The sequence below is a fragment of the Arvicola amphibius genome, chromosome 12 (genome assembly GCF_903992535.2).
Source record: "Arvicola amphibius chromosome 12, mArvAmp1.2, whole genome shotgun sequence".
NCBI lineage: Eukaryota > Metazoa > Chordata > Mammalia > Rodentia > Cricetidae > Arvicola > Arvicola amphibius.
Genome location: NC_052058.2, coordinates 164,000,847 through 164,014,182, shown reverse-complemented (window position 1 = coordinate 164,014,182; position 13,336 = coordinate 164,000,847). Strand labels below are relative to the sequence as shown.

The window sequence follows — 13,336 nt, the reverse complement described above, 5'->3', positions numbered from 1 at the left end:
CTATTTCAAGAAAATGACAGAGAGGCACTTGAGAGACACAGTTCAGTTCCTTCAGTTGCAGATGAGGAGCAGGGACCCAAGGAGTTAGGTATCTTTCACACAGTACACAGCGCACAGCAGCCTGTGGTCGAGGCCTGTGCCGCCCTCTCCATTTCCCACCTTTCTGCAGGGAGCTTTTATGTGGTGACCCACTGACCTCTCGGGGTAGAGCTGACTGACAACCCAGATGAGCTGCACCGCAGCACTGCGCACCTGCTCGTAGTCGTCAGATAGCAGCCTGCAGGCCTGCAAAGGAGGCATGCCCGTCAGACCTTAGACTCCACAGGCACAGGAACACACATAACACAGATACATCAGGTAATGGTGCGGTAGGGTGCCAATCACAGTACTTCAGAGTGCTTCTTGTTTCTTAAACCCCCGCCTAACAACAGAATCTTGGCATTTGTAATCTTCTCAGGCTACAGTCTACCTGTATAATATCACACCCCATGTGGAAGGCAGAACCACAGAGGGACAGACATCTAGAATAACATCAAACAGAGAAGTCAGAGTCTCAAGGCCTATAATACTATGACATTTACACATCAGTCCCCGAGATGTGGCCAATTATGATGTCCACAGAGATAAAGCCATTCATGCTAAGCTAACAGGACCTGATCTGAGGGTGGATTTAGCCTGCTGACCCCCAGACTCACGCAATTATCCTCCAGTAGAAACATCACATTCTAAAGCATCTGCTTAAGCTGTCAAACAGCCTGTCCACCACTCCATCATGCCTTTTCCCTTTATAATCCGACACTACGCTCATGTGCCATCTTCTCATATGATCTGTGGTCTTAGTCACCCTCCAGAAACATTCCAGTTTACCACACTGGTGCCAGAACTGATGTCGAGTATGGCCCAGCCAAAGAGAGATCAGGAAGACTAAAACTTGCCCTAATTATTATTACTTTTTAGTACGGAATCAAACCCAGGACCGTGCATGCTAGGCAGGCTTTTTACCATGGAGTCACACCCCAGCCCACTTTCCTCACTTCTACCACACTTTCTCCATGCCTTCAGTCCGCGCACAGGCAAGTCTTCTACACGCATCAGCACGTTTAATCACATACATACCCCATATTGTTCTCAAAAGTATGTTTTAGATATAGCTTCACATCCACCTCAACAAATGTGGCCACTGATCGCCAGCTAAAGCCCTCATGAGTGCAAATTCTGAGAAGCGGTGCAAGACCCCACCCGCCAGCCTCATGACCCTCCTCCCCTTCTAGAAAGCCACATCATCTGAAGGTACCTGATTATAAATTGTCTGGTGCAGCTTCAGTCCTCTTTCATGGAGCTGCAGCTGGAGAATGAAAATGCAGTTGAAGTCTCTGTGACAGGTCAGTCTCCCAGCATCTCCACACACCCCCCGGTCACGTCAGATCAGACTAACAGAATCAGTACTCAGTAGAGACATTTCCTATGTAAACACTCAGACATTTAACTCCAACCCAAGGACAATCTCAAAAATGTTAGAGAAGCATAAAATAATGGTAAGAAAGAAAAAGAAGAAGGCTGGGTTTGTGCTCAGCAGCAGAATATTTGCCTAGCATTTACAAAGTCCTGGGTCCAAGGCGAAAGAACCCCAGGGAACAAACGGTTACCACAACTTCCCCTAAAGAACACTTCCCTCAGATCCCATCGCCCTTTCTGAAGGTCACCTAGGGGATGCCTACTGATGGAGGACTCTCATTGGTTAATAAAGAAACTGCCTTGGCTTTTTGATAGGGCAGGATTTAGATAAGTGGAGTAGACAGAACAGAATGCTGGGAAGAAGGGAAGTTAGTCAATCGTCATGCCTCTCCTCTCTGGGACAGATGCCATAGATCTAGCCACCAGGTCAGACATGCTGAATCTTTCCCGGTAAGCCACGGCCTCGTGGTGGCCTACAGATTATTAGATATGGGTTAGTCAAGATGTGAGAGTTAGCCAATAAGGGGCTAGAAACTAACGGGCCATGCAGTGTTTAAATTAATACAGTTTCCGTGTAATTATTTCGGGTGTAAAGCTGGGTGTGCGGGATCCGGGCAGGAAGAAAAGCAGGCCTGCTCGTCTCCTCACTATAGCCTACTGTCCATAAAACCAAGTCACACACCTTCCTGCTGGAACCAGTACATCTGAAGGAGCGTTCTGACACAGATTCTATCTTCCTTCCTTCAGAGATAGAGATGAAGGGGCCCAAAGGAGCCAAAAGAAAAGCACACTTGGCATACGGGAACCTGTGTCTTCAGTTCTGTAAGGCCACTACCAATAAGGAGTGCACTAGGGGATTTCAAGAATATATCCAAAGTAGCACATGCCAAAATCTTGAAATGAACCAGGTGTGAGGCTAAAGCAAGAGGACGGACCCAAGTTCAAGGCCAGTTAGGGCTACATAGTCAGTCCCTACCTAGGGAGAGAGAGGGGGAGGGGGAAGGGAGAGAGGGACGGGGAGGGAGAGGGAGGGGCGGGGGACGGGAGAGAGGGCAGGGAGAGGGGATAAGGGAGGGAGAAGAGGGGGACGGAGGAGGGAGGGAGGGGGAGAGGGAGGGAGAGGGGAGAGGGAGGGGGAGAAGAGGGGGAGGAGAAGGGGAGGGAGAGGGAGGCGGAGAGAGGGGGGAAAGAGAGAGAGAGAGAGAGGAGGGAGAGAGAGAGAGAGAGAGAGAGAGAGAGAGAGAGAGAGTGAGCACGAGCGGGGCAATGATGGCTCACGCCTTTAATCCCAGCACTTGGGAGGTGGAGGCAGACATGGTCTACAAACTGAGTTCCAGGACAGCCAGGGCTACATAGATTCACAGAGGAAACTCCATCTTGAAAAAAAAAAACAAAGCAAAAAGAAAAAAGAGACAAACAAAGGAACCCGGTTACTTTCTTTAAATCCTGTTTACCATGGCTTTTATAGCTGCTGTCCTGACACGGGGGTCTTGGTCACTAAAGTAGTCCCCAATGATCTTCTGGACATCTCTGGCAGTTAAGCCTTCAGCATCTTTTGTGACATTTTTCTCCAAAGAGCCAAGGTTGCCAAGTAACTGCAGGCACTTATTTCTTACACCATGGGATGTATCTGTCAGGTGCTACAAAAGGAGAGAAAGAGAAAGAGAAAGAATATGATTATGACATCTTGAAAAACAAACCAGACACCAAGGAAAGCTCTCACTCCACCGGCCCTGGAGACACTGCCGTCTGAGAATTCTCACTGCTGTGTGACATCATATCGCCTAAGGATTCATCTTCTTCCCCCAAATTAAGCTTGCTTTCATTAAACTATTTATTATTTGCACGTGTAACTGGGGGTTGGGAGGGACACGCGTGGATGCAGGAGGTAACTCCGTGGAGCTGGTCCTCTTTCACGTTAAGTAGGCACTAACTCGGGCTGTCTTTTTTTTTTTTTCTTTTTTTCTTTTTTTTTTTTTTTTTTTTTGGTTTTTCGAGACAGGGTTTCTCTGCAGCTTTTTTTTTTAGAGCCTGTCCTGGAACTAGCTCTTGTAGACCAGGCTGGCCTCGAACTCACAGAGATCCGCCTGCCTCTGCCTCCCGAGTGCTGGGATTAAAGGCGTGCGCCACCACCGTCGGGCTGTCTTTAGAGAACAGGAGGCTTCTTTGTTTTCTCCTCCCCGCATTTTACATTTCCAACAGCTGGCACTCTGCCTTGTACAAAACTGCTACTTTATAATCTGTCTCTACATTTTACTTATTATCAGGTGTTTTTGAGTCTCACTATGAAGACATGGCTGATCTGGAACTTATGTACACCAGGCTAGTCTTGAACTCACAGAGATCGGCTGGCCTCTGCTTCCCAGGTGCAGGGATTAAAGGAGTGCACCACAACACCCAGCTCTACTACCAAATTTTAATAAAATAGAAATGTAAAAACGTGGGGGTTGGAGACATGGCCAAAACACTAGCTTCTCTTCCAGATGTCCTAGGTTCAATTCCCAGCACCTATATGGTAGCTCAAAGCTGCCTGTAACTCCAGTCCCAGGGAATACAGTACCTCTTCTAGACTCCACAGGCATACACATAACACATAGATACATGCAGACAAGATACTCCCGTACATAAAAGACATGAGTAAAAACTAACCAGTATATAACAGAATTATTTAAGAAAATTTAAATTTAAGAACTCTTTAAATTTACTTTTATTTTTAAAAATTGTGTGTATGTATGTGTGTATATGCACGCGAGTGTGTGTGCGTGCATGCACACATGAGTCATGAGGCTAGCGTACATGTGGCTATAACCACACAGGTGCTAAGCTCCCGTCCTTCACAAGAGTACCACTTACAACAGCCAACTTTAAAAACTTTTAACAGTCATAGAGAAATATGAAAAAAAATCTTGAGTTTATGGCTCAGTGAACTCTCACAAACTGAACAAGAACCAAATAAAGAAACAAACTATATGACTAGGTGTGGTGGCACACAACTTTAATCCCAGCACTCAGAAGGCAGAGACAGGTGGAGCTATGTGATCTGAGGCCAGCCTGGGCTACAGAGCGAGTTCTAGGCCAGCCTGGGCTACAGAGTGAGTTCTAGGCCAGCCTGGGCTACAGAGTGAGTTCTAGGCCAGCCTGGGCTACAGAGCGAGTTCTAGGCCAGCAGGTCTCACTACAAAGTGAGGCCCTGTAGAAGAATGTGGGGTCTTGTAAGGATGATGCTGTCCTTGATGCTGTTGCTTGTCTTTAATCTTATGAATCACCATCACGCTTATGTGAGATGTCACATGTGAGTTTGGTGTGCGTGTCACATGGATGTGGAAGCAAAAAGACAACTTCCAGGAGTCAGTGCTTTCCCTTCATGATGGGTTCTGAGGACTAAGCCCAGTTATCAGGCTCACAGTGAGCCGCTCTCTGGTCTAAAGATACTGCTAATACTGACAGGACACCAACAGACAGCGTCAAAACAGACCAGACTGCAGGCTTCCACAAGGCAAACGACTCAGTAGCATTTAAAGAATAAAAACAAAATATCTTAGAGACGGAAAAAATTCAAGACCATCCACATATAATATGTGTATCTTTTGGATCCTAATAAAAAACAAAATCACCAAGGGTATATTTAGTACAATTAATGCCATATTAATAAAAACATACGATATTAAGGTACTCTTAATAGCTGTACCCTGAATATTCTCTAACATATTTATCAATATACTTTAACATGAAGTACTTGGAAGTACAACATGTCAAGAGTCATATTAAGGGGCTGGAGAGAGAGATGGCTCAGTGGTTAAGAGCACTGCTTGCTCTTCCAAAGGTCCTGAGTTCAATTCCCAGCAACCACATGGTGGCTCACAACCATCTGTAATGGGGTTTGGTGCCCTCTTCTGGCCTGCAGGTGTACACACAGACAGAATATTGTATACATAATAAATAAATATTTAAAAAAAGAGTCATATTAAAATACTATAGCACAACAAAAAATGAGAAGCGAATAGATGAAAAGACTACAAAATTAATTATGGAATATACAGTCAAAACTGCAAAGAACCTGGGTATGATGGCACAGGCTTGTCATCTCAGCACTCAGAGTCTGAGATAGGAGGACTGCATAAGTGAGACCAGGCTAGACAACATAAGGAATACCAGGTCAGACAGGGACACATGGCAAGATGGGAGGTGGGGAGAGACAGAGACAGAGAGAGACAGAGAGAGACAGAGAGAGACAGAGACAGAGAGAGACAGAGAGAGTGGGGGGAGAAAGAGAGAGTAACAGAAAGGGAGAGAAAGAAGGGAAGAAAGAGAGAAAGGAAGGAAGGAAACAAATTACCTACTTCCTTCAAGTCCAAAATGTTTAGAATTTTTTCCTCTGTGTGAAGTCACTGATTTGAAATAAGCACTACAGCGTCCCTTCACCTTCTTTCTTGTCCCCTGCCCGTCCCACATCTCTGTCACTGTCTCCTTCTCTCTCTGATGTGGCACAGAGTCTCTTCAGTAAAGAAGAACTGGGCTAGGGCCAGGGTTGTAGCTCAGTGGCAGAACACTTGGCTGGCTTTGCATGGCTGTGGGTTCAATCCCGCCCAGCACAGCCCTTGCAAAGCCAGTCTCAGCTGTCCCAGTCTGCGACACTGAAGCAGACTGACACAGCTGAAGGACAGTGACAGCTGATGCTGACCGCAATATGGCAGGATCTGGAAGACAGAGGAGGCAAATCTCCAGACGCTGATTCTCCACTGGAAGGAGAGAAGCTGGTAGGGGGCTAGCGCAGACACAGCACAGACGTATCCATGAATCTCCCGTAAGTAACTCTATACAGCAGTGTCGAGAAGTTAAAAGGACACATACAGCTTCAAGAGCTGCCCACTTAGTCAAATTGGAGAAATAACAGTAAGAGATTACATTCCACTGAGTAGAAATAAGTTCAAAACTGGTGAAAACTGAAACGTTGGCCTCAGAACACACAGTTTCAAAGGGAAGAGAGTAACTTGACAGCGGAGAAGGCAGCCAGCAGATAACCAGTGAGCCAATGCCAGGTAAACATCCTCAGCACTGAGCAATTAAAGCAATGTGTCCCTAACTATGCAGTGATGACTGCTTCAGGGCTATGGCATTTTTTGTGAAAGATAAGGCAGTTTTAATAGACTCAAGAATAGTCATCAGGCAAATACAAATTCAAGGATGTTATACAAAGAAACAGTTCCTAAGTTATCAAAATGTCAAAGTTATAAAATCAAGATACTCAGGAATGATTCCAAACTCAAGATGACTGTTAACACGTGACAGTTAAAGGTACTATGAACCTATCCTTTTTATTTATTTCTTTGTTTGTTTTTCTTTTTTGAGACAGGATTTCTCTCTGTAGCCTTGGCTGTCCTGGAACTTGCTCTATAGGCCAGGCTGTCCTTGAACTCACAGAGATCCACCTCCCAGCATAAGCCACCACCACTTCCAGGCTTGATTTTTGAGACAGGGTTTCTCTGCGTAGCCCTGGCTGTACTGGAGCTTGCTCTCTAGAGAGCTTGATTCTTTCTCTAAGAGACATTTATGCAGGCAAATCCCAGAACCTGGCGCTTACACACTAGCAATATGCACGGTCAGTACTGACTCTGAGGGCACTCCCAGTGTCTTCACAGAACACACACTCGAGTGTTCTACGTCAATATGCACAGTTAGTGCTGACTCTGAGGCACTAGCAGTGTCTTCACAGAACACACACTCGAGTGTTCTAGATCAATGACGCATCATGTTGACGTCTTACTTTTAAATGGTTCATCAGAAAAGAAAATCCAAGCTGGGCAGTGGTGGCACACGCCTTTAATCCCAGCACTCGGGAGGCAGAGGCAGGCGCATCTCTGTGAGTTCGAGACCAGCCTGGGCTACAAGAGCTAGTTCCAGGACAGGCTCCAAGGCTACAGAGAAACCCTGTCTCGAAAAACCAAAAACCAAAACAACAAAAAGGTGGGAGGAGAGAACCAACTCCACAAAATTATCGACTTAACCTCTGTGCATGATGCCCCCCCACAGAGGCCTCACATAGAAGTGCTCAAAGCATCCATGAAAATACAACACTGGAACAGAAGAGCAAACCCCAGACGGGAGGCAGACAACGACCATCAGGTACCAGTTTTTCAAAGGGACTTGTTCATACGGAGCATAGAAGCATGGAGTCAGCCCCTGAAAGGTGAGTCACAACTGCTACCACACTTCATTTGATCTCCAGATGCACTGACACCTTAGCCTGCTAAGGTCGCCAGGCAACAGCGGTACATAGCCGACATATTCCTCCATCTTACCGCTCTGAACCACGTTTCCTTCAGGCAGCAAACAGAATTCTATGATGACATCCTTCCCAAAAGGTTGTCATCAAAGCAGGCCGAGCGGAGCCGGGGCAATGGCTTAGTGAATAAACTGCCACACAAGCGCGGAGACCCGGTGAGCAGGGCATAGACAGGTGGGTCCGAGGGGTTCACAGGCCAGAGGAGACAACTCCAATGAAAGACCTGGTCTCAATAATGAAATAGAGAGCAACCAAGCAAGGACACCTGAGAGTGACCTCTCACACAGGCACACACAGGCAAATGTACCTCCCCAACCACACACACTTGTAGGAGACCCAGATGCCAGTTGTGCACTTTGTCAGGTCACAAAGTGCCACCATTTTCACATTAACAGTGAATAACCAAATCACATCTTGAGTAACAGCAGTAGTTTATGTCAAAAATAAGGACAGGTTGGTGTGGTGGTCCACATCCTAATCCCAGTTCTTGGGAGGCATAGGCAATGACACTCTGAGTTTGAGGCCAGCCTGGTCTACAGAGCAAGTTCTAGGACAGCCTGGGTCAGAAAAAAATAAACAAATAAATAAACTAAATCAATTTAAGGCTACTTTCTAAACGATTCTCACAATCTACCCACATTGTCCATCTTCCTGCTGCTTTAACCCAAGCTACTGTGATTCTCACAAGAATCATTACAGTGGGGCCAGGAGGTTGGCTCAAAGGCTGTGGCAGCCAAGTTCAATACCAATCTCGAAAACACCAAGGTGGAAGGAGAAAGCCAACGCTTACAAGGTGTCCTCTGACTTCCAGTATGTGCCACGACTCTCCTGTCCCCCACCTAGCACATACATAAACGCGCTTGTTTTAAGGAATAACTAGAGCACTTAGCTCTACTTCCACCCAATACCAAGGACTAAAGAGAGCAGTGTTCAGCCACTGAGTGTCCTTCCCTTCTCTGGCGACTACACCGGGCAGCATTCACGGTCACTGAGTGTCCTTCCCTTCTCTGGAGACTACACGGGGCAGCATTCACAGTCACTGAGCATTCCTTCCCTTCTCACTCTGGAGACTACACCGGGCAGTGTTCACAGTCACTGAGAGCCCTACCCTTCTCGCTCGGAGACTACACCGGCGACGTTCACAAAGCTCCCACAGCCTCTTGGTTCAAGAACGAAGACCAGTATACTCTTACCTTGCAGGCCACATCCACTAAGCGCATCTGGGTAGCTTGATTTTCTGGTAGTTTACTGCCTATTGCAAGCAGAGTGTCTAACAATTGAGCCAGGACTTGGTGAGACTCTAGGAAAGAGAAAAGGCTGGATTACAAAACTCCCAGAGATCACTGCCAACACTAACTGATTTTGGGAGAAATGTTGATTCTTATTTATTTATTAAAATTTGTCACGTATATTCTACTGCCTAATCTTTCATCACTTCAACTAAAAGCTACATATTCAAAGGAATCTGGTCTTGAAAGTTTGAGACTTCCACAGGACTGGGCATAGTCCTGTGCACAAAGTAGGTCCTCCAAAAACATTTAGTATGTGATGAATTCAATAGCCTTCCACAGGAACTAGGGCTTGGCTGGTGAATCAGAAAGGATGACTAAAGCAGGAAAACATCCCTGTGTCAAAACACAAACAAACAAGGTACACTGAGCTGGGTATTGAGGTCACGACTTTAATTTCAGCACTTGGGGGGCAGAAGCAGGCAGATCTCTGAGTTTGAAATCCTGTTTGGAAAAACAAAAACAAAAGAATACAAACAAAAAAAAATGGTACATGAAGGGGCTGGGGATATAGCTTCAGTGATAGAGCTCTTGCCTAGCAAGCACAAGGCCGTGGGTTCAATCCTCAGCTCTGGGAAAAATGAGGGGTGGAGGACACATGAGAGAGAGAGAGAGAGAGAGAGAGAGAGAGAGAGAGAGAGAGAGAGAGAGAGAGAGAGAGAGAGAGAGAGATTTCAGCTCTTCCCCTTGTCTGAGACAGGGTCTCATGGGGCGACTGACTCCCAGTGAAGGCAGATGATGCGCAACTCCCGATCCTGCTGCCTCCGCCTCCTGCGCGGGATCACAGGTGCCATCTAGTACTTCCCCAACCTCCTGACTACCCAGAAGGTGTCCTCCCAGTCTTCAGGGGATGCCTAATAATCCTGAGTGTGACTCCTTCTGGAGTCTGTCCTGCTCCCCAGGAGAACTGCCCGTCTCTTCTTTACTCTCTTCCTATTACACTGAACCAGAGACAGAAAGACACTTGAAGACAAAGACCATACTTTAGTCACCTCCACTGTCTCAAAATCTGAATAACTCATCATGTGCTCAATAAATACCTAGTAAAAGGCAAAGAGCCAAATTAAAAATAACAAAGCAAGCAAACAAACCCTTTGTCAGTCTTCTCAAACAGATCGTCCTTTTTATGAGCAGGCTTTTCTGGAACGTCTATACTTGTGTGCATGCTCCTGATGTACTGGGTGTTCTAGTGAATATTACACAGATCTGCTGTCAGCTGAAATTACTGGCTAACATGACCAGAGGAATTTTTCATAAAGAAAACATGTAAAGTCAGTACTAAAACTTGAGCAAACACACAACGTATACACACGTGTGCATGTCCTTCCATCTTCAGAATACAGCCCTCATCGTGTTGGTGGCTATAAGAGGATTTCAGGTAATTCAGTGATCCTGTGCACATCAGGGATTTGGTTCTGCAGCGGACACTTGTCCACCATGTCAAGGCCCACAGTTCAAACTGCAGAAAGGGCTCAAGAGTGACACAAGCCACAGATACGAAAGGCAGTGTCAGGAAACAGAAGAGGCAAAGACATCTCCACTGCCACCAAACTGATTTATTTCCTTAGAAAGATAACTTTATATAACATCCATGAAAAGCTAACTAAAACTTATAAGGCTCACCTCTGACAAATCAAAAATGGAATCTAAATCTTGAATCCTGGGCTAAAGAGCTGGCTCCTAACCCAGGACTGAAACTCATTTCCCAGCACCTGTATCAGACAGCGCACAACTGCCTGTAATTCCGCAGAAGTGTGGCTTACACACACACACACACACACACACACACACACACACACACACACACACACACACACACACACACACAATAATACAACTACAGTCTGGACATTTCCACAGGCACAGTAAATGATGCCCCAATATCAAACCAAATTCCCCAGAGGTACCAAATACTTTACAAAATTTGGGTTGGTCATTGTAAGCCCTCAACCAAAACCTTCACACTGTCCACCCTCTGAAACACCATTCAGTTCCTCGACACTCACGACTGACCTCTGACTCAAAGCATCTTACCACTCTCAGCTGATGTGTCAAAAAACGCGATTCAGTTCCTTAAACATCTCTTGGGTGGACATCCCCAGATCTCTGCCTTTCACTGACGTGTTACCCTACCTCCCACATCCCAGGCTGGCCAGGGACGTACCAAGTGGCTAAGGGTGACCTTGAGCTCCTTCTAGGACTTAGCCTGCGCCACCATGCCTGACTCCACCTCTCTTGGTTAGGATTCCTATTGCTGCAACAAAACACCATGACCGAAACAAAGCTGGGAAGGAAAGGGTTTATTTGGCTTATACTTCAGCATTTGCTGTTCATCACTGAAGGAAGTCAGGGCAGGAACTCATGCAGGGCATAATCACCAGAGGCAGGAGCTGATGTGGAGGCCATGGGGGCGGGAAGCTGCTTACTGGCTTGCTTCCCATGGCTTGCTCAGCCCACCTTCTTACAGAACCCAGGACCACCTGCCCAGGGATGGCTCCACCTACCATGGGCTGCTCCCCTCCCCGCAACGTCACAGATCACTAAATACAGCTGAATCTCACGGAGGCATTTCCTCTCTGATGACTCTAGCCTGTGTCAAGTCACACAACCACACTTAATCCCACTACTCAGAGAAGGAGGCAGGCAGATCTCTGTGAGTGTGAGGCCCACCTGGTCTACATAGTGAGTACAAAGCCAGCTAGTGCCTTGTAAGACCATGTCTCAAAAACACCAAACAACAAAAAACCAAAAAACAAACAAAACCAAAACCACCCCTTACATAAAATACTTGGAATTATTATTATTTTTTTGAGACAAGGTTTCTCTGTATAGCTTTGGTGCCTGTCCTGGAACTCACAGAGATCCGCCTGCCTCTGCCTCCTGAGTGCTAGGATTAAAGGTGTGCACCACCACCATCCAGCCAAGACTCTATCTTAAAAAAAAAAAAAAAAAAAAAAAAGTTTTTTTAATAAGAACCAACACAAAACTTTGTTGTAAATTCTTATGTATGTAAAGAACTACAGACTTCTGCTCTGACCACAGCCTCTAAGTCACAACGTACTTTCATTCTGTAGGATGTTAATGGCATCGTCCATTATGCAGTCTGGAGAGAATCCTGCCGTCTTTGATAACAAGCCCAACAATGACGCAATTTTCAGTCTCACAGATGGATCATTTTCCTAGAAAAGAAAAGCAACTGTCACTTACTGTTCTGCTCTGAATATCGAACACACAGGACATGGGAAAGGGACACCCCAGAGGAAATTCACAGATCCAGCTATTCTAGAGTCACTCAGTAAGCAAGTGAAGATGCTTATGTCTTCCTGATGCTGCTGACTTCTGCAACTAAAACCGTGCAGTTGACATGGGTGTCACGGCCATTTTCCCCACGGCCAAGGCAGGCACTAGACACCCACCATGGCTGCTGGAACCACAGCTCCTGGGGTGTCACTAGAGAGTGGGAGTGACGGGCTGGAGAGATGGCTCTGCGGTTAAGAGCAATGGCTGCTCTTCCAGAGGTCCTGTTTTCAGTTCCCAGCAAGCAATGGTGGCTCACAACCACCTGTAATGAGGTCTGGTGCCCTTTTCTGGCTTGCAGCATACATGCAGGCAGAACACTGTATACATAAGAAATAGATTTTAAAAAAAAAAAGAGTAGGAGTGCTGTCCACCACTGTTATCACTAGGAAAAACCCTTTATCACCAACGTTTGTGGATCACCAGATCCTGTTTAGAAGGTTGGGACAGGAGAGTGGAACTGATCAGCTGCAAAGGAAAAACAACAGGATGTCTCGTCAGCTTGACGAGCAGGGGGTTAGTCGCCAAGGTGGCTGTGGTAGGAAGTTTCTCCCCTTCCTTCACCACATTGTACAGTCAAGAGTGTGGTGCAACACCCAGCACTGAAAAGAAGATAAATGAAGACGCGAACTTGGGGGTGGGGCTGCCTCTCAGTGTTGACACTGCCATCTTTCTATGCCGATGACCGAAATATCAATCAAACTGCCATCCACATGTGATCATAACCACCCACCCCTCACCTACATATCTGGGGTTGTGCTTTCGTTTTTTATTTCCCATTTATTTGTGTGTGCGCACGTGTTATGTAGGTACAAGTCACCACAGCACATGTGTGGTGGTCAGAAGACAACTTCTGAGTTGGTTCACTGCTTCCACCTCGTTGAAAATGGGTCTCTCTTGTTTCTGTTGTGCTACACACTGCAAGCTACAAACTTCTAGATGGTTCTCCTGCTTCTGCCTCCATTTCTCCATAGGATTGCTGGGATTACAGATGTGCTACAGCATCCAGCTT

General features: G+C 46.3%; 1 protein-coding gene across 2 annotated transcripts in view; it reads right to left on the bottom strand.

Moving 5' to 3' along the window:
- The window catches only part of Ints4 (integrator complex subunit 4), a 55,935-nt gene that overhangs the window by 39,629 nt on the left and 2,970 nt on the right, over positions 1 to 13,336 (bottom strand). For both annotated transcript variants that reach the window (XM_038313766.2, XM_038313767.2), the window contains exons 3-7: positions 12,089 to 12,206; positions 8,932 to 9,038; positions 2,910 to 3,095; positions 1,295 to 1,345; positions 197 to 285 (exon numbers count right to left, since the gene is read on the bottom strand). In XM_038313766.2, the coding sequence (XP_038169694.1) occupies positions 197 to 285; positions 1,295 to 1,345; positions 2,910 to 3,095; positions 8,932 to 9,038; positions 12,089 to 12,206 (551 nt within the window). The remainder of the gene's footprint in view (positions 1 to 196; positions 286 to 1,294; positions 1,346 to 2,909; positions 3,096 to 8,931; positions 9,039 to 12,088; positions 12,207 to 13,336) is intronic.